The sequence below is a fragment of the Saccoglossus kowalevskii genome, chromosome 17 (assembly GCF_978046115.1).
Source record: "Saccoglossus kowalevskii chromosome 17, keSacKowa6.1, whole genome shotgun sequence".
Lineage (NCBI taxonomy): Eukaryota > Metazoa > Hemichordata > Enteropneusta > Harrimaniidae > Saccoglossus > Saccoglossus kowalevskii.
Genome location: NC_140657.1, coordinates 8,413,272 through 8,438,558, shown reverse-complemented (window position 1 = coordinate 8,438,558; position 25,287 = coordinate 8,413,272). Strand labels below are relative to the sequence as shown.

General features: G+C 36.9%; 3 protein-coding genes across 3 annotated transcripts; all 3 read left to right on the top strand.

Moving 5' to 3' along the window:
- Nucleotides 1–1,781: 1,781 nt before the first annotated feature.
- On the top strand, nucleotides 1,782–5,241 carry LOC100370752 (ependymin-related protein 1-like). Its single transcript, XM_002732691.4, has 5 exons — nucleotides 1,782–2,071; nucleotides 3,433–3,508; nucleotides 3,693–3,860; nucleotides 4,344–4,453; nucleotides 4,889–5,241. Exons 1-5 carry the CDS (start codon nucleotides 1,826–1,828, stop codon nucleotides 4,949–4,951), a joined length of 663 nt encoding a protein of 220 aa, XP_002732737.1. The 5' UTR covers nucleotides 1,782–1,825; the 3' UTR covers nucleotides 4,952–5,241.
- A 5,220-nt stretch (nucleotides 5,242–10,461) lies between these two features.
- On the top strand, nucleotides 10,462–13,647 carry LOC100370897 (ependymin-related protein 2-like). Its single transcript, XM_002732692.3, has 5 exons — nucleotides 10,462–10,795; nucleotides 11,261–11,339; nucleotides 11,624–11,794; nucleotides 12,805–12,914; nucleotides 13,349–13,647. The coding sequence occupies exons 1-5, from the start codon at nucleotides 10,526–10,528 to the stop codon at nucleotides 13,406–13,408; spliced, it is 690 nt and encodes a 229-aa protein (XP_002732738.1). The 5' UTR covers nucleotides 10,462–10,525; the 3' UTR covers nucleotides 13,409–13,647.
- Nucleotides 13,648–20,425: 6,778 nt separating this feature from the next.
- LOC100371965 (ependymin-related protein 1-like) lies at nucleotides 20,426–23,455 on the top strand. The gene is made up of 5 exons (XM_002732698.4): nucleotides 20,426–20,729; nucleotides 21,366–21,444; nucleotides 21,774–21,941; nucleotides 22,533–22,642; nucleotides 23,128–23,455. Exons 1-5 carry the CDS (start codon nucleotides 20,481–20,483, stop codon nucleotides 23,188–23,190), a joined length of 669 nt encoding a protein of 222 aa, XP_002732744.1. The 5' UTR covers nucleotides 20,426–20,480; the 3' UTR covers nucleotides 23,191–23,455.
- The last annotated feature ends 1,832 nt before the right edge of the window (nucleotides 23,456–25,287 follow it).

Below are 25,287 nucleotides of genomic sequence, written 5' to 3'. Positions count from 1 at the left end.
GCACAAAACTAAAAATAAGCAATAATCCTTCAACCACTTGCATAGTAAACAATGCATTGTCACAGTAAACCATAGACCCTTTAAAAGATATTTTAGAGGGTATATGAGTAAACCCCGTCAATAACAACAGACACACAATGGTTATCATGATCAAATACAAGCTTAAATGTTCAAATAGGACACTTGAATTGGAAACAATATTGATATGGGGTTTATTGTTTTCAGCTGTTACAATGTGGTATATATAACATCCGTTTGTGTATGTAGTCCTGTATCTGGCGCCACCGCTAAGCGATCTCATCCAAGTATAACGGAAGTGCATCTGTGATTATAATTATTTATTATTTGTAATTATATTCCTCTATATCCACATATTATATATCTGAGTCTTGTCAATTTCTGTATAACTTGTCTTTTAAACTGAAATCATTAACTTATTTCATAGTCTCTATTTCATTTCGAAAGGCTATTAATTAAAGTTGGTTCGAAATCGATGCAGCCAGTGCCGAGTAGGTTCTGAGGTAGATAAATATTATTCGCAATTCTATCGTTGTCTAGTGATTTATAATAAATAATTACAATAATTAATTACAAGTTTTGCTTTAAAGTGAATTTACATTTGTAAGCAAAAATAAATAAATACGGTCAGTTCCGTTTTTCAGGTTACTGAATTCATATCATCAATACTAAATTTGAATAATTCGAAACTGTTGCCTGAGTTTATAAAATGTTAATAAATATTAATATTGTACTGTATCAAGCCTGTACGGGCCTTATTACGCAGTATCATGTGATGATGTCAGTCTCCAAGGTGACCTTGGAGGTTCGCATTCCAGTGATTAATATTCTAGGTTAAATGGCTTTCGAGTGTTGTTTATTATTTAAAACACACCAGTGGCGGATCTAGAGGGGGGGTTCTTGGGGTCCGGACCCCCCAGTTAAAAAATGTATTCAATTTGTTTTTAAGTTGTATAATATAAAAACAAATCATTAACTTAGTCTGGTGATTTTAAAGTTTGGACCCCCCCCCATAAAAAAGTCTGTATCCGCCCCTGCACACTGTCCTCGTAATGAAGTGTCCCATCTCAACCAAATGGTATCAGTTTCCACCCGGCCAATAACGCATTCCTATCAATACACATATATGTTGAAAATTGTCCCTCAAAATGCAGGGTTTCAGAGGGTCAACATTAGGTGATTTTTGTACCGTCGCCTCTGGCATGTACAATACATTGTGATGAAACACTTCCCATATTGCAAAAAAATATTATCATACTGGAATTTTTGTATTAGGATTTGCGCGATGTCAACAGCAATATACCAGTTTTATAATTAATTTAATTTAATTTGCAAAAGCGAGAAGCAGAAACACAGTAGTATGATATCACCAAAGTCCAATCTTCAAATAAAATGTCAACTTGAAAAACGGTCCCGAATTTTAGGAAATAAACAATCATTTTAAGATCACGCGGCAGTGGTATAACAATTTTAGTATTATTGGAATCGATATGACGTGTGGTAACTAATGCGCATGCGCATGCATCAAATTCACGTGACTATTACTGCCTAATTACTGACTAATTTTGCTGCTGTATTAAGTCAAGAACACATAGTAATTATATAAAATGCATGATGGTATCACTATGCGATGTGACAGTTAGTCGTACGAGAAACGCTCAGAATTTGGACGCACAGTATAAAGGTCAATGAACAGTAACTGGGTCAAACAGCACGTGATGAATGATGTCATAGAAACCCTCGAATCCTATATAAATACAAGCCACCCTTTGTAGAGAATTCAGCGTGACACTATAATACGTACAACATGAAGCTGCTAGTTTTTCTGAGTTTCGTCGCCTGCACAGTGGCGTTCAAGTGCTGCCCTCCTAAGCAATTTGAGGGTTTTATAGGAAGTTACGGAGGTTCTTGTTCACACCAGGGTCAGGCCGGGCTTCTCTTTTCATGGGGCCAGGTACACTACGACTACAAAAAGGCGATGGTAGCGGTCGAGGAAACCGTGTATGTAGATAAACAACAGGAACATGTGCAAGTCATACAGGACTATGCCAATGTGAGTACGTGTAAGTGTTTACAGATCATTTTGTACGCTATGCAGTAGTGTCGTATTATGTGAGATACGAGGTGAGTTGTACTACACGCAGCAAACTGAGCGGGCTTGGTTACGATCACCAAGCAGGCCCCTCTCATATGCGGTAATAATTGTTCATTAGATGTTATTATCGATTTATCATATTTGGAGATCATCAGAGAATACGTACTCAAAGCAACATGAAAACAGTCTGACGGTATATCCAAAGTTATATAATGAGACTGAGTGAAGATTTCTGAAACAAGAGTCACGACCCTCTATCTAGGTGGCTCGTGGAGTCTGTGTATTGCACTGTCGTAGAAGCAATATCTGGATATTGCACTGTCGTAGAAGCAATATCTGGATATTGCACTGTCGTAGAAGCAATATCTGGATATTGCACTGGTGTATCTAAATATTGCACTGCTGGTGGCGGTGCAATATCTGGATATTTCGCTGGTGGCGGTGCAATATCTGGATATTTCGCTGGTGGCGGTGCAATATCTGGATATTGCGCTGGTGGCGGTGCATTATCTGGATATTGCACTGGTGTATCTAGATATTGCACTGCTGGCGGCGAAGCAATATCTGGGTATTTCGCTGGTGGCGGTGCAATATCCGGATATTGCACTGGTGTATCTGGATATGGCAGGCACTGGTAGCAAAGCGATATCTAGATATTGCACTGGTATGGATACAACTGTACAGATAAAGTCCCCTGAGAAGTCTAAAGGCCAAGGCCTTGTAATGGACGAGTTGTTTCTTCATTAACTATTACAGGGGTCGTTAAATACATGTATTACGTAAATACATATATTTATGAATACATCACGAACTGTGTTATTCCATGACAACCCGAACGTTGTTGTTCATGCACACTTGAGTATCTACGTGTCCCAGAGACTTAATTGGCTTACATCGTTGATGTGACTGTGATGGTCTCAGTCGTATTTCGCGGAGCTTATTTTATTTCCCCTGGATCTATTAATCAATTAAAGTTGTTATTCCTTATTAAACTTGGCATGTACCTATAGTTACATTCGCACTGGCTAATAAGTCTAAAACTTGTGTCCATGCTAAGTAACCGGCGTACGCGAATACTGCTGAATATGGGCTAAGAAACCCGAAAGTATAAGCACAATTTGGGAATTTTCTCGCTTGTTGTGCCCCTCCCCCCATCACCAACAGACACGACACAACGAATATTACATTGAAATCATATCGTTTATTCTGAACGGGAATTATCTTCGAACCACATAGAGGAAAAGCTATTGGTCCAAAATTACCAATCCAGAACTCGTCTTTTTCGAATAATCTAACTATAATATTGTACTCAATTACAGGAAGTAATGTACTTGATTATTGGAGGGAATTGTACAAAATCAGACTTGCCAGATACGGAAATCATGTGCGTTCCAGGTAAATACCACTTTATATCAATTATGCAAATGATCATTTTGGATTGGCTGCCCTGAACTTAAAAATAAAAATAAAAATCAGATCTTACAGTTCTGCACGACTGCTGTGGTGATTCAATGGTGCAGTATTATACCAGAAAGTTACTTACTCATTACATAGTGTTTGTATACGTGTTCTATTCCAGACTCTGCCGTGTACGTAATGACGCAAGAATACGGAATGGGTGCTATGACCGTAGATATATATTCATACGGTAGTAAACTTTTTGGCGATGCATTCTTTGGTCAAATCAGCGTCACACGTGATAAATGTATCCCCATGGGTGTAAACCTGGGCATAAATCACCCGCAAGGTAAGCCTGTGATTATTGAATCTTGAAAACTACCACCCAGTTAGCTTTCACTTTTGATATGTTGTAAGTAAGTACATTGGTTGACCTCTATCAGATTTGTTCATTTCGTGACGATGTCAATAATTCTTTATTCTTAGCGATTATTTCTGTCATTTTTTGTTAAAAAATTATATTTTCGACTTTGAAAAATACCAGCCCGATTGCTTCGATATTTAACGTGTACAGAGTATGTATGATAAAGTTAGATTGACATTTTCTTAATAGCCAGAATCAAACTACTTGTTTGTGGGTTAACTGCATTTGTATATTCGGCTGTGCATTAGTTGTTTTGGCAACCACAATATATTTATAGGACAACAGAATTATTACTTGTTTAGTGTTCCACTTTGTTCGTGACCTTGTGCTGTTAATTCTCGCGTGATGTCCATACTATTGTGTTTTTAATTCTCGCGTAATCTAACCTTGTTTTTTTCACATTTTCAGCTTCAATTGTAATGAGTTTTGGGTATGCAAACCTGACATTGGGAATCAAGGACCCATCGGTCTTTGACATTCCTGAAATTTGTCATCATAATGACGTCATACCGTTCAAGGTCAGTAAGAAAGTCATATAAGCGAAATCTATCTATTGTCATAAAAGACGTAATTTTTGGTCACGTGTTGCATGGGATGTCGGCATCCTATCGTATTAGGAAATACAAATTACCAAATATGATGGCGGGCGTTTTTTGAAAAACATAATGTTCAATATGTTGCCCTGTCCAGGGTAGTAAACACAAAGTGCAGTTGAATTGAGAAGACGTATAATAGTTATCACTACTGAGGATATTGTACAGTTTGGACTCTGACAATTTGCTATCACGTCGGCCTCTTCTACTTGTCAATCAATACTCGCTCTGTAATGCCTTAGTACTTTGCAGCATCCTCATAATAACCGTGTATTATAAAATAATTTATTATTTTGAATATTATTTGTTTTAAAGATGCATCGAATAAACACACGTATTTTTCGTTCCATTTTTATTTAGGTAATGGGTGAAAAATTATCAGATCGTATGAAGGTGGTGATGTCATCATACAGTGCTCGTTAATGCACTTCAATTAGCGTTGTCTTTCGTGGTACAAATTGAAGTAATTAAATTCAATAGTTTCCTTCAATGAAGGCTTGATAGTTAATCTACTCAATATGACATAACGACTATGTTGTAGATTGAAATAAACTTCACTTCTATGTAACATGACATTCTTGCAATGTGCGGGGCGAATTGAACACGTCGTATACTGAGTAATGTTTGGGGGGGGGGCTTGGCTCCATGGTTATTGTCTTCAGAACTTGTAAATAAATGTGACAAGTAGTAACTATGTATTTCAACATTTACAAGTTATTGTACGAGTCCCTGTGCTCAACAAAAGCGAGTCATATTTATTGAATCAACTTGAATGCAAAGCTACTTACAAGATTGTGCCTGATTGGCTTCCAACCCCCAACGTCTAACAATCGGACCAATCAGAGAGCAGCTTTTATGTTGATCTAATTCAGCTTCGTTTATACGACATGCACTGGCATATCACAATCGAATTTTTCAAAATCCACCAATTAGAATTAGTGTTATATTTTCAATATGCATAGAAGTCACAAATATTTCACACTAAATGCTCACATGTACTATGATTAAGTGGTGCACAATGTATAGTAAATAAATAAGGTATTTGTTATTGTTTGAATAATCTACACTAGTACGATTTAGTGAGGTTAATAAATGTACAAAATATAATGAAATATTTACATATAATATTTGACATGTACATAGGCTGAATATATTCGTATATTGTTATGACAGCTAGTTTGTGTTTTGCACGTTTTTTTTTTTACTTTCTAAAAATAAATAAATGTAACCAGTGAACAGACAAGAATAAAATCAAGCCACTCTGTCAAAACTGTAAAAAAAAATACAAAATGCCATAATAAGTAGAATGACAGTGTAAAACAAATCGCTTCTTGGGCAATCAGTGCAGTACAACGCGGTCTAAAATGCTCTGTACATTTTCATCCAACTAAGTTGTTTGCACTTTAAATTACTTAGGTCCTTGGAACCATTTTAAATTATATGCTCCACAATTATGGATGTTCAAATTATAATTTTAAGCAATAATCGTATTTATAGGGCATGGAATTTTCCACCAGACCTTGACGTATATTTCACTTCACACTGGCAGTCAATAATTTTGTTAATACGTATATAGTTGTTCCAGTATTGGGGTAGTAACACACATTGTATTCAGTTGCAGAGACACTTGATGTAACTATATATCTCAATTATAATTGAATATGTTATAAATGTAAATTTGGTTTTATCTCGGATTCTTATCTCAAGTTCCAGCTGACTACCAAAGACATTATTCAGTATCAGTAGAAAACGTTACATTTTATATTCATGTTTATGACATGATACCTTAGACCTGTTGAAAAGTTTAAAATTGCAATTTTTAGTAATTTAATTTTAAAGTATTAGATACACGTTTGTTGTAAAACAGGGACTTTGTAAACTTCACACAAGTATTTTTTTGAAATGCGATCTTGTTAACTTATTAACCCAGCATGACCTGCCACCAGGGCACTGGTAACATCATATATAGACGACATCCCCGGAAGTCGAAGATACGGCGTTTCGCATGCGCGCGCATGCCGTTTTGGGGTGTATCGACGTCACAAAAATACAATTTCCTCCTATCGACTATTAGCCAACTGACATGTTTGTATCTTCTGCCATGACAAAGCAGGAGTATTTTTGCACCCCAGTCTTGCTACTTCCGGGAAAGTCGTCTATACAGGCATCTGGCCAGTATACAACATAGAAGCGATATGAACCACATAATAATATGCGAACATTATAGTACCATGGAGGAGATAGTACCTAGTTAGTTTGTATAAGCGCAGTACTGCACGGAAAACCTGCACAATGCTAATGCTAGACAGTTGAAAATAAGTTTCTGTGTACAAAAGCATGACAATTCAGAAAAAGAATAACAGTACTGGTTCAGATATGCCAGAACATTGGAAATTTGACAAATAGGTACGTCTTGTTTGCATACATCAACTTGAACATGTTGACATTGCGACATATATAATTACAAGCTCATATATTGTAATATGATTTGGTTATACTAGTATATGCAGTCAAAAACCTCTTTGCCAGACTGGAGAAAACGCTTTTTTATCAATTTTTTACTTGTTTTTACATGTGCGACATGCACATGAAGGGGAAGAATACGTAAAATGAAAAATCAAAGTGCATTTCGGGTAATTCCTTATTGCAATTGTATATCTTATTATATTTACTGTATTTATTAAAGTAAAGGTAAACGGATAGAACGCAGTAAGATATTTTCGGGGATTTAGGACATTTGTATCGATGTATGACATTTGTATGACGGGTGGACGATAGTGCGCATGTGCATGAGTCAAATGCACGTGACCATTTGAAGTACATGTACGACAACTATCACTGAAATGCAATGAATCAGGCATCGAACGAGGATTTTAAATATGCCGTGGTTTAAACAAATAACACCCTAAACCTGACAGTCGGGTATCACACTGGTTTATCACTCCAGTCACATATGAAAGCCCCCCCCCCCAACCATGGCGGCTGCCAATGGCTTGATATTACAGTAATCACAACATTATAGTGGTTGTAGTATATACTCTTCAAAAATCGCGACGTCTCTGGGATTCAGAGAACTATTTCATGTCTGATTTTTGTCACCATAGTTACCGTCTCACCCCTATCCGTCTCATTGAATTGCTCCTCTTTATTTCTCATCTGTAGTGTTTCTTTAATCGGTTAGTTCTCCGAACCGACTGTAAGTCTAGAAGTTCAAATACTCATATACTGTGTTAACCGAGACATACCTGTATTACTCAGGAACTCGTGACCACCGCCTGGTACATACTCTTATAAATTGCGTTTTGAAAATACATTATGGTGCTGTAGATGGGTGACCAGTCATGTGACTTGCCATGGAGCCACACCTCAAAACCTCGTGATCTAGAAACCATAGGAAGTTCGTAATCCAATTAGTGTTACAAGCACGCAATATTCATGTATAACGAATGAAATAAAGTTAAATACAATAGACTTGCTAGTAGAAATGAAAACAAGTAACGGCTGAAGTAATCTGTCCCGAGCTTCGCCCTAACCGTATAACTAACCGAGTAGCCACGTTTGCCCTCAGCTTTTCCAGTTCTCGTATGTTGCCCATCTTTTCCAGTCCGTCATCCCGGCTTTGCTTCCGATAAATCTAAGACGGTGTTACCTATACCAGTGATTCGAGTTTGTTTATGAATACGGCATATGCACACTTACCGTATGAATACAAAATTAATATTGTATGAGCGGAACAACATTGAGTGAAGTAGGAATGTTTAGATATATCATTCCCAGGCACTTTAAGTTTAGAAGCCTAGTCATAATTTTTGACAATATTGGTCATAAATCGCATGACAATGTTCATTAGTTTATTATGTACAATCATGAAGCTAATGTCTCATGGTACAATGAAATAGCATTGTTTTGTGTGTTACAGTTATGCTTTTTGAGAAACATGTCCTAATATATCTTGAAAATTGTTATTTTTAGAACAATTCCATAGAACACAATGTTAAAGAAAAATTGCAGATTTTGACACATTTTAAAACCCAGATTTTTTAAATAATTCAGAGCAACAAAAAGTACTCCATCATTAACAATATATGATTTTTTCAGCCTATGTCACCAGGTAGATTTTGAGATATTGCATAATATCTCTGCCATAGGAACCTATGGTAAAAATGTCATAGTCAATAGTGTCAAAATGACGACTTTCCACTAAAATACAACCATCAATTTCTCGAAAAAAGGCCGGTGACCCGCAATTTTTTTTAGGTCAATGTCCTTATATTGCCTTGGAGTACAATTTATTGCAAAATGAATAAATTCTGGGGTTTTTAATTTATGAGTAGGCTTCTACCTTAACTAATTTTATTGAGGGAGTTTACTTCCCACAGTTTAATTTATCATTCTATGCAGTGAATATCCCCGAAAAAAGGTATCACCAAATTTATTTACAAAAATAGGTTGTGAAAGAAATATAATCCCAACATGAAGACTTAAGTCATTCTAAAACTGGAACAAAAGATATTCGCACATTTTCCTTTTATCTTAAATTTTCAATGTATAATGTCCCAGTTTACTGCCAGTGCGGGATGAAGGGATACGAAACCGTGATGGGGAACAATGTCCCCTTGGTATATATAAGTATATCGATGCGTAGTCTGGCAAGATCATGTGGTGACCACATGATGAGACAGTAACTAAGATGCTACAATATTGATTTCATTGAGATATTGGATACATTTTATTTTTACCGCTGTACCGAGTCTTTTATATGGGCTCTGTGTTAGCTGATGTGGAACACCGGTGAGAACATCCATAGTCGAAAACAGCACGAGACAATCCTTAACAACAAAATTTTTATTTGTTGCACAAGAGGGGGGGGTCTTGTTATACTGTTCAGGATCGGAGAATCGCAGCAACTAAGTACAGTTTTTTAGAGTTATCGATGGTTGCCAGACGGTGAAAATGCCTGGATTTTCGTCCCTGATAACACTCACTGGTCCTGTTCACCTATAGAAGCCTACTAACTGAAAATACACAGCATTTATTTTGCAATAAATTAGACTTCAGGTAAGCTTGTTGTATTTTAGTGGACAGTTGTCATTTTGGCAGTATTATAACGATTTCACCATAGATTTCTATAGCAGAGACTTTAAGCTATAGTATGTGAACTCAGCTGCTGACCTGAATTGATTATTTCAAAATGTTAGCTTTTAAAAACGTTGTATTCTATGGAATTGTTCTAATAATAATGATTTTTGAAAAATATTAAGCCAAGTTTTTCAAAAAATTTCACTGTAACACACACAAAAATAACTCTATGATTGTAAATATTATACACCAATAATTATTGTCATGCAATTTATAACAAATGTTATCAACTTATAAATATGCGTACGTTTCCACCTCAATCATTCTCATGTTTCGCCTCGGTAGTTGCCAGTGGGAACCACACTTAAACATGTTTAAACTTTAATAATAACAGACAATAAAACTAATTTTCAAGAAAGGTATATTTCTAGACCAACATAACATTCACTCAACTTTCTCGAAATAACTGTGACTCTTTGAACCTAGGCAAAATAACGATTGAAATAAATGGATGTGACAGTGGTTTGAACATATGGGGCGATGAGAAAGAACATTTTGGATTAGTGGTACTAATTTTTTTTTTCTATGAATCGTCTTTAAAACAAAACAAAAAACATCTTTAAAAAGCGTTAAAATAAACTAGCGGTGAATTTAGCATATAAGAGTATATTTTCACTTGACCGTGTGCACAAAAAAGTTGTTAAACTTACATTGCGGTCGGATTCAGGTTTAATACGTTTTTGTATTAACCTCTCAGTATCTTGAGGCTGAAACGCAAGGGTAAAACAGACTGGTTGAAATGGAACACATGTTTACATTCGGTTATTGTATGTCAACTACCTGTATATCGGTCGCTATTCATGTGGTTACTGACGTCACTCGTGGGACGCTGTCACCGAGTACACCGTTCGGCGAGGAATGCTCAGTACACCTACAAACACAATGAAATTGGTCGCGTGGCTAGCGGGGCTGATCGCCTGCACCGCGGCGCAAAAATGCTGTCCACCAAAGCAGTTTGAAGCCTTTATGGGAGAGGTCGGAGGCACTTGCACCCCGCAAGGCCAGTCCGGGCTCTTCTTCGTTACTGGGCAGGTACATTATGACTACAAAAAAGCAATGGTGGCTGCCGAAGAATACATCTCCACCGAGAAACAGGTCAAAGTGCAGATCATACAAGACTACAATAGTGTAAGTGTGCATACCGTACCAAGCTGCGATACTCAAACTGTTTTTTTAAAAACCATTTGAAATCGTGGGGGGGGGGGGTGCTTGAAGATTTGCTGAAAAAATGCAAGCAAGACATTTATTCATTGAAATCCTCTCAATGACTTGCAGTACGGATCCGTATTATCGGAGATTGACGCCACCCCTTCGAAAGGTCGGATAGAGGCCATTAGCATTACACAGAATCATGTGATGCCGATTGGCCTCATGGGAAATATGTATGGTTGTACAGTCAGAATATATTTTTAATTTGATAAAAACAAGAATATTTAAAAGGCAACATAATTCATTGAAAATGTTATTCGCCATGGCAACCGCCTGCTCACAGTATTGGAACAATTTGGAATAAACACCAAACCAAGGTCATTGTCACGTTGTGTCATGCACGTGACTTATCTTGCATTAAAAATCTATATTCTATATTTCCAGAACACCCAATATGTCGTCCAGGCGGGAAAATGTACCAAGTCAGACCTACCCGGTAGTATTGAAAACACGTGCGTACCAGGTACGATGGGAACATTTTGAAATGTATTTGTGCATCATTCAGGTACCACCTAGGGCTATTATCCTCGGATGAATACTTCTTACATAGTTTTGGAAAATCTTAAATCAACCTCAAAATTTTAATGACGACTGCTTGCTTTTGGAAAGGTGTAAAAAATACAAAATATAAAAATATATATAAACATATTTGCTGTGAACTTCGATACAAATTGTACTTTTGCAGCTAGGTATAAACATGGTCACCCTTTGTGTTGTTTTGTTTTAATATATTTTACATGTTTTCAGATTACGCCGTGTATGGTGGCAGGCTCGTATACGGATTGAATGCCGCCTTGGAGATAGACATGTACAGTTTTGAGGGCCAGCAACTGGGGACCAACTATAGTGTTCAAGTCCTCGTCACCTCAAAGGAATGTCTCTATTTCGCCCAGAACACATTCATTGATTCTCCTCAAGGTATACCCTGAATAATACTATATTTCCTGTAATCAAATATTGTCTGTTAGCGAAAATTTTATTCCAATTTAGAATTCACGCTGCACGTTACGTAACAATTCATTGCATTCCAGTATTCAAAGTTTGTCACGTAAATGTATTTACATAAGGTTTTATGTGTTGAATTGTTGACTCGGAAATTAGAGTAGTTGCAATGCTAATCCAGTCGGACTGTTGCGCGCGTGTGCGTGCGTTCGTTCGTGCGCGCGTCATATCTCTGATATGACAGAATGGGTTTTGTTCATATTAGTACAAAGACAAGTCGATTTGTTTGTTTGTTTTTTATTTGGTTGAACTTTTACCGATTGTCCGTCATTGTTACGCCGCTGCTAAACACCGAAAATCAACAATCAAACATGTCATCAACCGTTTCTCAGTGATTACTTCGCCGACTTAAATGAAACTTAGTATGAACAATCAAATCTGGTACAAAAAACAAGACATTATGATGCAATAAATTTTCTCTTTAGTTATTCTTGGATTTCGATAAAATTTAGCCAACTGGCAGCAATTTGTGAGCAAATAAATCACTAATGTTTGACCATATTTTTCTCATCCATTGCATTTAACCTTGGTATGAACATCATCAGAGTGGGTTACCGGTGCATGTTTGACTGTTTTGTGATTTGTTGCAATTTGATGACTATTTTGACCCTCAAAAACACACTAAAATCAACACTTGAACATGTCATCAACAGTTTCCCAAGCATGCCTGTACAATCAAACTCAGCAATTCGAAATTCGAACACGCGCTGACGTGACGACCACTGCCCTACACGTCACGTTTTATTCCCCACTCTATTTAATTTATCTATCTGCATATTTAATTGTTTATATTTGAAACGATATCTAAAAACTGGACGGAGACTATATCATTAACAATGACGTAATTAATGCTTCTTATACAAAGATGCAAATTTAAACCAAATCTCGCGTGATGTGTGTAACCCATTGCGTTGTTTTCCTTGCAGTGGATATCATTATGAATAGTGGATATACAAATACAACACTAGGAATCAAGGACCCATCAGTGTTTGACGTTCCAAAGATATGTGATCACGGTGACGTCATACCGTTTAAGGTCAGTAGTAATCAACAAAGACAGCTGTACATATTCGGCCAAAGCTCTTTAAATCACTAAATTATTTCAGGTAACTCCATCAGTTCTTTCAAATTGACATTGTTCGTCAAAACTTGACTTGACCGTTTCGAATTCATCTGCGCCCTCTAACGGCGAAATGTTCCGTGACGTAGATCGACAGTGAAAGCAATGCCGTTAAACGTCTCTGTTGTATTGATCTATATAATCCTGTCAATAACTAATATTTTTTGTAGTATTTACTATATTTACATTTCAAAATTGGCGATTTGAACAGTACTCCCTTCACCATGCTACGTCATATTACGTCACAGAGTACTCCTGTCGCCAGTGGGCAGGCTTATTAGAAAGGCCGATCTATTCGTTCACAAGAGTACTGCTATTGTTACTATCCATTTTACTCTGCTTATTTGCAGGCAATGCATGACATCATACCGGATCGCATGAAATGGCTGTTAATATTTGGTGCTCGTTGACTTTAACTTCTCGAGTCATTTGCTGAAATACTGGGTAATATATAGTATTCGGCCTTGATCTTCAGAAAAAAAAATGCATATACAGTCTCTTGGATTCGAATTGCATTCAATTTATTTGAAAAGATAAATATGAATTAGATGACGAACATCACTACCGCTGTTTACCTGCAGAAGGATCTGTATACTATGTCATACTCAAATTACCTGGAAATGTATTTTAATAAATTGTAACGTATAAAGACCTGAGTCTGATTGTTGACTGTCAAAACGTACATACACACATACACACATACAGGTGTCTCATGAATTGTGGAGCCACCATTGGATTAACTTTTAATAGAGTTGAATTAACTTTTAATATAGTTGCGATATGAACTCGATTAAAACGCGTTCCTATATAGGGTTGCGTTTTAATTGGAGTTTAATTAAACTCAATTACAATGCAATACAATGGAGAATTGCACTTTAATTAAGTTTAATTAAACTAGAGTTGAATATCCCGTGACTGAACATAGAAATGTTTGCGAAGCTTAGGTTTAGTATCGGGGTAAGATATGGTATAATTATATTAATATTGATATAAACTGAACCATACCTTCCCCGATACTAAACCTAAGCTTCGCAAACCTGACTTAAATTCGATTAAATATTAATATAAATTATGAAACATTGTGGAGCCCCAAGTTTGGGGCTCCACTTGTACAAAGGGCTCCATTTTGTTTGTGTATGTCTGGACTACATAACGCCGTATCCACGTGGTGGCATAATAAAATGCGGCTTATAGCACAGACGATATTATTCGTTCGACGAAGAAAGAATTCAGAAAGTGGCTTAGAAATGTAATTTGTAAACAGTGACATCATGCCAAATATTATCCTGGGAGTCAGCTGAAACAACTTCTGCTAAAGACCACCACGGGTAAGTCCGGTAACATATCGGTAAAAAATGCATATTTATGGATAAAAGTTACTTTCGTTTTATATAACTCATATGCACATTGCTACAATGTGCGCAGAATAAACAATATCTGAAACGTTGCAAATGACCATAGCGTGTCATTGTTTACAAACAAGCGTCTACCCATGAGCCTTTGCGTTTTAGCGTATGTTGTTATCGTCACTTGGGACTCAATTCCCGCGCGTGCGCAGGTGACGACCATCACGTTTTAATAAACCACATAGCCAAGTATGATATAGTTTTAAAAGATTTTCAAATGCTTGCCTATCATCTACAATTTACCGGACGTTAAAACATTAGTCGCAAACGATTTCATAACTATTGAATAAAACTGAACAACTCTACTAATCGTCTAGTGTTTTGTAAATTAGCTTATATCCACGTTTGTGAAACTAATTAGGTGTATATTACCTTATAAAATAATTACTAAGTCGTATAAAAGGTGGTATCTTAGCATTAAAGAAATCAAAGAAAGACATAGAGGCAAACGAGCCCCCCCCCCCCCCCATGTGTTATAATTGAGTAATACCACAATACTCATATTTCAATACACATTGACTGTGTCTTGGTAAATTGGTGTAAACTGTTACCCATTTTCTTGGGGGGGGGATTCTTAAATATATAACTCTGGTTCTAGAGTTGTCGATTTGTTCCCATATTCCTGAAAGTCTCGCTGTATAGTCAAGGTTCGTGTTACGGCCTTCGCTGACTGTTACGATCCATTGTCCTACTCAGTAAATGACGTGTCCCAATTGAGTAATGATTTAAACGTTCGGAATTAGATTTCGCATTTGATTTGAGAACAGAGTTTTCGTGGAATATTTTGAAATATTTTAATAGTAAACAGCCTGAGGTGGTTATTTGTTTGGGAGACGTCATCTACATAAATTTAATATTAAGCCACATATGAAAATTTGTGCTTACAAGTCTTAGTAGGGGATTTGGATTATAACACGATCTAAATCCAACGTTAAGCCTATAAACGTTCCATTGTTTTTAGTGCCAAATCCCTTTGTTAAGTACAACAACAAATATTTCTTTGGTGTTTGTGAGCTCTTGTGTGATTGGTCAATGCAAGGACAGCTCTTCCACTTCCGTGTTTTACTCCCTATCAATTTGGGCCCTGTTTAACCATAGACAGTATAGTAGTATAGTAACACCATGGAGGTAATAATAATAATAACAACCTTTATTGATATCGTATCCCTTCTGGGATCTAGATTAGAATACAATAAGGATATAAGGAACAATAAAATACATAAGTAATAATAATAATAAAAAAGAAATAAATAGTAATACTGTGAAAATATTATTATATAAATATTTTTATGGTGTTATTTTGAGGCAGCTGATAAATTGCTTTTCATGAAATTCTCTCTTTTATTGAAACAGTCGCTGATAAACTTGGCAATTGCTTGGACGGTTTCAGAATTTTTGTTATTGAGAAGTGCTTTCAGATTACCGGATAAGTTTACGTTTTCAAACAAAGCATCTCTTTCAAATTTGTACTGGTTACAATTGAAGAGGAAGTGTTCTTCATCTTCAATTTCATTGGAGTCACAGACAGGGCATGTTCTATTTAAGACATCTATGTTGTGATATCGCCCAACTTCAATCTGAAGTATGTGGGCACTTATCCTCAGTTTAGTCATAGATGATCTGTGGATGGGGTTTTTAATAATTTCAAGGTATTTTTCAAGTGCAAAATCAGTTTTCAGCTGTCTGTAGGTACGAAGTTTATTTTTGTGATTAGTGCCTTTATTGTCATTATGCATTGTTTCTGTGCAGTGTTTCTCAAACATATTTTTTAGTTTTTTTGTAGCTAATGGGATAATACTGGTTTTTTCGCAAACATCACTAATTTCCAAAAGGTTCAGTAATTTTTTTATGCCTGTGGTCCAATTACTGACGTTTTCTTTGTCCAAATTGGTGCCAAGTTTGTAGGCCTCAGAGATCAGAGTGGTTTCATCCATATGTTTTATTTTCAGCCAGTAGTTAATCAGATTATAACCTCCATGGTAACACCAAAGTCAAACGCCGTATGCCCAACGCAAGCTGGGCTGGAATATTATAATGAGCAAGTAAACAGTGACGTGTTATTTACTTCGATGCGATGTCACAACTTTCGTATCGAACTACAAGTATCTTTCCCCAAACGAGTCGTTTTCTTTCCGCAATACACATCTTTCGAACACACAATAGTTATCAGATGTAAATATTACTTTTAATATATATGTTCCTGTCTAATTATAAATTAAAAGTTAGTTTCAGACGGCAGTAATGTTTCCGTACATGTTATATTCAGTTTGTACCACGTTTTCGACAAAATATTTGAATATTTTTGTTTTCATCATATTTATTATGTTATTGTTTACCGACTATGCTCGTTTTTTTATTGTTCTCTGCCACGCATTTTTTTTCAAACAGACTTTGAATCCGTATGTTCTCCCGTCTGTCACCATCTTGACTATAGCTCACACTCTTTCAACTGGACGGAATTCATGTCTAAGGCTGTACCCCGTTTTCGATAAAATACTCGAATTTTAGTTTTTATGGTGCATGAAACTTCAAATTTTTTTATTTTCACCGACTACGCTTGTTTTTTGTTGTTCTCTGTCTCGCATTTTTTTTAATAGACTTTCATTCCGTCTTCCGTTTTCACGTCTGTCGCCATCTTGACTACACGTCTAGTCTTTCAGCCTGAATACACGTCTACCTACGTTATACTCTGTTTTTATTAATAATTTCAACAAAATAACTCGAATACTTGTGTATAAATGAGGCACGATTGTCTTTATTATTTTATTTTCACTATTTTCGGTTTTTTGTTAGCGTTTTAAAGGGTTTCTTTTACGTGACGATCAAGAAAACGCAAATCTTCGCTATTTTCGATGTGGATGCCCGGGCTCTGAATCACACACACAAAGTTATTAACACGAATTGCTGTGTCTACTGCGTTTGGATCTTCTGCACTATCATTTCCACCGTCATCAAAATCCGAAAAAAAACATCGAGCAAATCATCTACACACGGGAACTCGTGATCATTTAGAATACCGCATTTCGCGAGAGTTCACGACTCTCGCCGCCTAAAAACAGAGTTTTCAAGACGGCACTTTCTTCATAGTAAACAGATGTACCCGTAAATCAATTTTGACAGGAAACAGAAGCATGGTTTAGAAGCTTTTTTTTAAAATCACTTTTGACCAAAAATACACATTTTTGTGCATATTTCAAACTGCAGTGTCCATAAAAAAATACTTACAAAAATATATAGTTTTGTGAACAAGGGAGGTCATCTTGGTTGCCTAATTAACTAATTAAAATACCTGTAACAAAGACTATAGCAGCTTAACTTTTTTCCAGCCTACCCTGCTACAATAGAATCGCTGGAGTTGCTTGTCCTTCCTACTATATTGTCTATGGTTTAACTCCGGGGTTACGTCCAAACGCCAAACGACTGGAGATATGTGTTAAAAAATAAACCTTTGTTGTTGTGGTGTACGCGAAAAGATGAACTACTTATGTTTTTAACATCACTACACCTATTAACCATTCACCCTTAGACGTGATAATTTCATTTCAATAGTAAAAATCCGTTCTCAAAAATCCAAATAATCACAACCTCACCGAAATTCATTTTTTATTGTTACCCACAAGCCACACCCAGACCATTCATCACAAAACGAGTGGTCTGGGGTATACTGGTACTCCGACCCATGCCGAGGACTTCCTGTTTGTAATGCTATATGATAAATCAGATTAACTATCACGTGAAACCAAATGAAAATCATTCTAAAATAACGTACTTATACCCAATTGATTCCGGATTCATTGACCAGGGAGGAAGAAATGACATTTGCAATAATAATCGACGAGCAGGTCCGGGTAGTAACGTTCGGTTGACGAAATAAACGATACAACAGTACTGATTGGACCTACATGAATGCTAATCTATTTCACATAACCAAATGTTGTTGTTTTTTTGCTGTCGTACATTATCTTCGGTAATAACTCCGAAAGTGAAGTCTTACATCTTCAGCAAAACGTAGCCGTTAAAACTTGCAAAGCGAGTCTGTTTCGATCGATCATCGCTATTTTTTGACTCATTTACATGTAAAAAAATACGAACGATGTCAATATTTAAAACTGCCTTTTGTCTGTCTCTAGCGTGCCTCAGAATGATATACTGTAGATCTTGGCCGATCGTATTTTTACAAAGGACCTGAATGAACAGCACTAATTTCACCCAACCTCCTGCTCGCTTCTGCTTTTCGATTATCATTTTTAATCGCTTTTGCAACCGCCTGTTGAATAATTTTCGCTTATTTTTTCGAGCGCGCGAACCCAGAAATATCGCCCGTCTGCATGCTCGCATTTTAAATACATGGCCGTGGCATCAATATGTTCCTGGTGTCTCTGCTCTCTGCCGTAAGGAGTTAGCATTGCCTGTATCACGTAATTGTCTCGATAATCATATTGTTGAAACGAGGTAGCAGCCCTGGGATTCAAGCGGAACACAGTCCCGCTCTAAACAGCTTGTTGTGGAACGTTCACATAACAAGAGGTCATAGTTCAAGTTACGTTCGCGAACAAAAAAAAGTATGATGGTTTGGAAATGTCGTTCGAAATTAAATAATGGTTAATACTTGTTGAATCCTCAAACTTTAGCACTAAAACAACCATTTCGACAACTCATGTGCCAGTGTTCAGTGTTTGAACAAGCGGTCAGTGTTTTTAATAAGCGAGTGAGAAAAAAAAGGGATAAAAACATAGTCGTTTTTCCGGTCGGAAATTAAGCGATATGCTGTTGATTAAAATGTTATAGAAGCGAAATATTGGGCGGAATGAGTATTGATGCCCATTTATAGCTTGACATGCGTCACCAAATGGGGATATGGTTAGAGTTGGTAGTACCATGGATGGTACTAATCCATAGTAGTACCAGTACTAGTATACGCGGGGAGGGAGTCCAGAGAGGGAACAGCCAGCATCCCTTTTACGGGAAAACGGGAAGTCTCGACGGATTTGTTTCTTTCTCACATGTAATATTAGGTTTTGCGGGCTTCTGAGTTCAAAAAAGATGACTAAATCAACCAGAAAGCATGCGTTTAGAGACATACCTATGCAGAAGTTGGTTTGTCAGTACTTAATCCATTTTTAACACCTAGGCTACTCTATTGACATTGGTTGTTTATTTTATGGATTTGGCACTTGAGGTAGCTGATAAGCCGTGTCGAAAACGTGCACAAAACCACCATTCTGTGCACGTTTTCGACACGGATTAAAAACCAGTTGTAAGCACAAATTTTCATATGCAAACTAGGTCTCGTGACGATTGTGCAGAAGACTGATTTAGTTTGTATACGAATAGGTAAATTATCACAGGATAAACAATACATGTGCTGTGCATTGAACCATGGAACTAGGGGTTTATAGTTCCATGATTGAACAAAGTTTTTCTGTCGCTAAACATTACAGGATCATTCGTTTTCTCTGTGAATTGAAGTCCAGCATATTCAAATCTTGACACTATTTAGTGACTGTCGTACCGAGGCGAAGCTAGCGATGTTTGATTTTCATTTTTTCGATTGGTGTCTTTTTTCCTAGATTTATAGAGTTTTGCTTAGTACACTAAAAACAGATTGCAAATAATTTACGGCATATTTTAAACAGATGTTATTTAACATTTTCCCAAAAATTTCCAAATCCGGCCGAAGTGTTCATTTGGAATCGGAATACATTATATTTGGAAGTGGGTAATATATTGTTATGAAACAATTTGTTTGTTAGTAGCTTATATTCAAATTTTCATTTTAAGTCAGCGTTGTTTGTACGAGCAACTCGTGACTGATTGCTGATCGTGTACCCGAAAAGACAAAACTGAACGTTTGCCTAAAAATGTCAGTATTTTGTTACAAAGACTACGGTATTTACAGGCACGGAGCAAATATTTGAATATGCACAATTTAGCTAAATTTCCATTCTGTCTTGTGTCCGACTACCAGTCATGTTTAGATCTAGGCCACTAGTCACGTGATTAGTGACGTCAATGTCACGCCTGAGGGCCGGTTTGTATACTACTGATCGGCGAGGAACATTCAGTACAACACAAAATGAAACTGATCGTGCTGCTAGCCTCATTTGTCGCCCTCACCACGGCGTACAAATGCTGCCCACCAAAGCAATTCGAAAGCACCATGGGACAGTTCGGAGGCACTTGCACCCGGCAAGGCAAGTCTGGAATATTCACCGTTTACGGGCCGTTACATTATGACTACAGCAAAGAAATGGTAGCTTTGGAAGAATACATTTCCGCCGGGGAGCAACAGTTCAAAGTAAAGGTCATACAAGACTTTAACAGCGTAAGTGTCTTATACAAGCTCATGCATTGTAAATTTCATTGTTTTGCAACAGCGGAAATGGTATTCTACATGAAGGGTCAACAGTTCGTTGTACTTAATTGAACTTATTGCAACTATGCTGCCTTAATTCATGCAATTAATTTATGAATATCACCTTAGCACATAATGACATCGTATTCATTTTTAAAAAGTTGTAAACTGTTAGATATTATTAATAATGCTACGCACTAAATTTACGTGTACAACCGTCGTAATGAATTGCGATGGGCCCTCTCTCAATTTACGCTTGAGAATGTCAAATAAAGGGCGTTACGAAGAAACACGTGACGCCTCTTAGCATCACGGGACTATTAATGTGTACATTTCATGTCACGTGTGTCTCGTTATTGATAGGAGTTCAAAACAAAGTACGTGACAAGCATGTCTAAGCACTACATTCGAAAAATCAATGTTTCAGTTCTCAAAATTAAAGTTATTCTTGCCACGTGAGCCTTGCTGCTAATCAGTGAACGTTTGATATCATCAGTTGGATTAATTTTCGCTGTAGATGTATTGGTTTCATTTGGTTTTCCACTGGTAAAATTCAAATCCACCGTAGTTTGATATTATTTTATTTTTATATTTCTATATTTACAGAACACGCAATATGTAATAATGGCGGGAAAATGTACGAAGTCGGATCTGCCGGGTAGCATTGATGACACGTGCATACCAGGTATAAACATCTCGATTTAATCTCAAAAATTATTTTCGTCAACGCAATTAAATATAATACTGATTTGACCTGTGGTGGCGCTTTATTCCTGTCCACAAGAAGGGTAGCCAATTCTAACATTGCTTATATGCACGAAATACCGCTCCAATCAACATTGTTATCGTTTGTGAACAAATATTGCTCACTGTTTCAAAATTCTCGAATGAAACTCGCACTACACATTTTGGGGGAAGTAAACCATTTTTTAAGACTTCGATTGTTTTGAATTTTGAGCAAAAGTTTTTTTCCATGGACCGTTGTCAATTATAGATAATTGATCTCATTTTCAGACGCCGCTGAATACATCGGTACAAACGTGTACGGATTGGACGCATTGACGGCTGACTCGTATACATATAACGCTCAACAAATGGGGGCCAACGTCAGTGTTGGTGTAGCCGTCACAGCCAATGAATGCCTGCCTTTCGGCCTGACCATTTTTGCTGATCAACCTCAAGGTAAACCTCTATAAAATCCTAGTATATTCATAAATACTGTGCGTTCTCCACAAGTTCATTTCATTTTATAAATACATTATGAGGTTCATTCCCCGGGAATAATTCTCTGGGCAAAAGATTGGATGTACTTCCAACCAAAATGAAATTGATATTGACTCAGTGTTGCTAGAAATATATAGTCCTGCAGGTAACGTATTGTTTGTTTTTCCGTCAGAACTAATGTTTTATAGCTTGAACAAAACTTTTTAGCGAGTTTTGAGGATTATATTAAACATTCAATGAATGTTGGAATTGCATACCACTTTCCAAACACATTTTCTCAGAATTAACCCTACTGCTAGTAGTGAAGATGAAAAAGATGTGTTTCGTATCATGGACCTGTTTGCTGTCATCACTTTACTAAAACTAATTTATTATAAGACTAAAACCAAATCTGCGTCCATTTAATTGTATATTGTTATTTTCAACGTAACCAAAGATCCACTATTTGATAGCAATGTGAGCGAATATATGTCATTGCTTCGTCACACTCGTTATGCAAGTCTCGCGTGATGTACAGTTCGTGACCGTCTTGTGTCGATTTTCTTACAGCGGAAACTATTTCGTTCATTGGGTTTATGAATGTGACATTGGGAATCAAGGACCCATCGGTGTTCGACATTCCAAAGATATGCGATCACGATGACATCATACCGTTCAAGGTCAGTAAATGAAAGAATGTTGTATCTATATCGTCACAAAGCGCCACAAATCATTACATTCAGGTCACCGTTGTCGTAAACTTAATTTGTTTGTCAAAATTTTTCTGAATTCGTTTTTGTCATCTATCTTCGAAGTGTTTATGTGATGAAGATAGAAGAAGTACGTAGTTGTGCTTTATTACATGTACAAATATTGTTTAAAGCGGGGGGGGGTCGTCACCTGCGCATGCGTCAGATGGCCATAGCGTGTCATTGTTTACAAACAAGCGTCTACCCATGAGCCTTTGCGTTTTTAGCGTGTGTTGCTATCGTCGCTTGAGGTTCCCGCGCGTGCGCAAGTGACGACCCTCCCGCTTTAAGCTACCCACAACATATATCCAAGTCGAGGAATCATTTCGTCGCTAGAGGGCAGACTTAACGGCACGTCAATTCATTCGTTCACACTGCTTGTATTATAACTATTCACGTCACGTGGTTGTTTTCAGGCAATGGGCAATATCGTATCGGATCGCATGAAACGGATGATGTTAACATTTGGTGCTCGTTGACCAATCACATCAATAGGAAAAATAGAAACAACATACCCATGTTTTGCTGTTGAGGACACAGTATATATAAAATGGTCTGTCAGTGGAATGCATTAATTATCCAAGTTCATTAGAGAATTATATATAACTAAGTGTTCGAAACTATTGGTTCTATTAAATTTTATACCAAAATAAAGGAACATTTTAAATAGGTTTATGTTTCTGTATACTTTGTCACACCCAAATTACAGAGAAATTTATTTTAATAAACTGTAACCTACAAAGACCTGAGTCTGATTGTTGACTGTCGTAACACAAACACACATAAAGCCGAAGCCACGTGATGGCTTAATAAAATATGGCTTATAGCACAAAATATACTAGTATAATTTACTTATACGATGAATGCAGAATTCAGAAAGTGAGTAGTAATTGAATTCCCAGTCGCTAAAACCAGCAAGGTGTGACAGTGAAGTCATACCAAATACGTTCACGCGAGTAAGCAAGACAAGGGGTAAACCATATGAACGTCTGTTATACATTGTGTATTAATTGGAGTATACGTACATGATTTCTGCAGCATGACTAGCAAGTGTTGTATAATCTCTCGATAAAAACATGATGATGTCATCGTATGGATAATAATGTACCCAAGGTCAAATATAACGACCTGGCACAGGTATAGGTTCCATGATACGGACGGGTGTATATCAGATATAACGCTCTCGTACAGTTAATCACCATCACGCGGATTTAATACCGCAACACCGATTTAACGTCATGACAATGATACGAATACTAGTATAACAACCTGACACAGATACAACTCAATGATATTATAACCTTCTTAAGCGGATCTAACACCATAGCAATGATCTAATGCCGCGATACATTAGATATAACGCCGTCACACTAATATAACGCCCTCACACTAATCTAACGCCCTCACACAACTATAACGCCCTCACACAAATTGAATACCGTGGCACTGATCTAAAGCCGTAATATAGATATAACGCTATGACACGAATATAATTCCCGGACACAAATACAACGCCAACACACATCTGACGCACATCAATATGCATAATTAAGATCTAGACTACACAATGTGTTTGAAATACGCGTCTGAATGTCACGTGCACTTATAGCGGGAGGGTCGTCACTTGCGCATGCGCGGGAATTGAGTCCCAAGCGACGATAACAACACACGCTAAAACGCAAAGGCTCATGGATAGATGCTTGTTTGTAAACAATGACAAGCGATGGCCATCGGATGCATACGCTTTAAAGTACGTACATCACTTACAGCGCCACCACGACTGGTGCAAAATCAAGTTCAACTTCCAAAAAACATGACCAATTGCTTTGATTTTGTTATTACAGTATGCATCTTACATCAGACACTATAAAACAAGAATTGTGTGTCCAACAAGCTTGCTTTGTACATTTTCCGACCGAACCACCCCTCTTCCTTGTGATGGTGTTTTAATAATAATTTGAAACCTTGATCACTCTTGGCTATTAATGAAGCTTTAAACTGAAATATGCTAAACGCATCAGTAAACGACCGTATAACATACATTTGTTTAGGAATCATCCCAAAATTGACAAAAAAAAGTTGGTCCGGCAAATTTCTCAACGGGTGATACCTCCTCATTTTTATGTTCTATATATGTAGTACGATATCGTTCTTGTATCGAGCTACTGTAGATAGACATATATTATAATTGAGTTTGTCTATATCAGCAATAGTAAAACACAAAGAGGTCAAAGTTCAAAGTATTATTGGTCTTATTAGGTACATGCCAATGAATATTACCGAGGAGCAAATGGAATCAAAGAGTTTCATTGAATATTTTGCAGAAGTAGCGGCACAGTTCCCTTCTCTGTGCTTATTCACACCTTGAATGAACAAAAGACAGTCACGTTACTCCAAAACACGTGATACCGCTTGGCATCATGGGATATGATTCATTTTACCGACGTCAAGTGCAACACTCAATTGATTTCCATTTTTGAAAGCATTTATGAGTATATACGAATGACTGATTTCCTAGCGGTTCTTAATGAATATTGAATTACAGTTGTATGCCGACGCCATTGAGTTTATATGAC

Bases quoted from the DNA above. Each gene is read 5' to 3' on its own strand.
- LOC100371965 (XM_002732698.4), top strand. From the start codon at position 20,481: ATGAAACTGATCGTGCTGCTAGCCTCATTTGTCGCCCTCACCACGGCG. The intron at 20,730-21,365 runs GTAAGTGTCTTA...CTATATTTACAG, and splicing joins TCATACAAGACTTTAACAGC to AACACGCAATATGTAATAAT. The intron at 22,643-23,127 runs GTCAGTAAATGA...GGTTGTTTTCAG, and splicing joins ATGACATCATACCGTTCAAG to GCAATGGGCAATATCGTATC.
- LOC100370897 (XM_002732692.3), top strand. From the start codon at position 10,526: ATGCTCAGTACACCTACAAACACAATGAAATTGGTCGCGTGGCTAGCG. The intron at 10,796-11,260 runs GTAAGTGTGCAT...CTATATTTCCAG, and splicing joins TCATACAAGACTACAATAGT to AACACCCAATATGTCGTCCA. The intron at 11,340-11,623 runs GTACGATGGGAA...ACATGTTTTCAG, and splicing joins TGAAAACACGTGCGTACCAG to ATTACGCCGTGTATGGTGGC.
- LOC100370752 (XM_002732691.4), top strand. From the start codon at position 1,826: ATGAAGCTGCTAGTTTTTCTGAGTTTCGTCGCCTGCACAGTGGCGTTC. The intron at 2,072-3,432 runs GTGAGTACGTGT...ACTCAATTACAG, and splicing joins TCATACAGGACTATGCCAAT to GAAGTAATGTACTTGATTAT. The intron at 3,861-4,343 runs GTAAGCCTGTGA...TCACATTTTCAG, and splicing joins GGGCATAAATCACCCGCAAG to CTTCAATTGTAATGAGTTTT.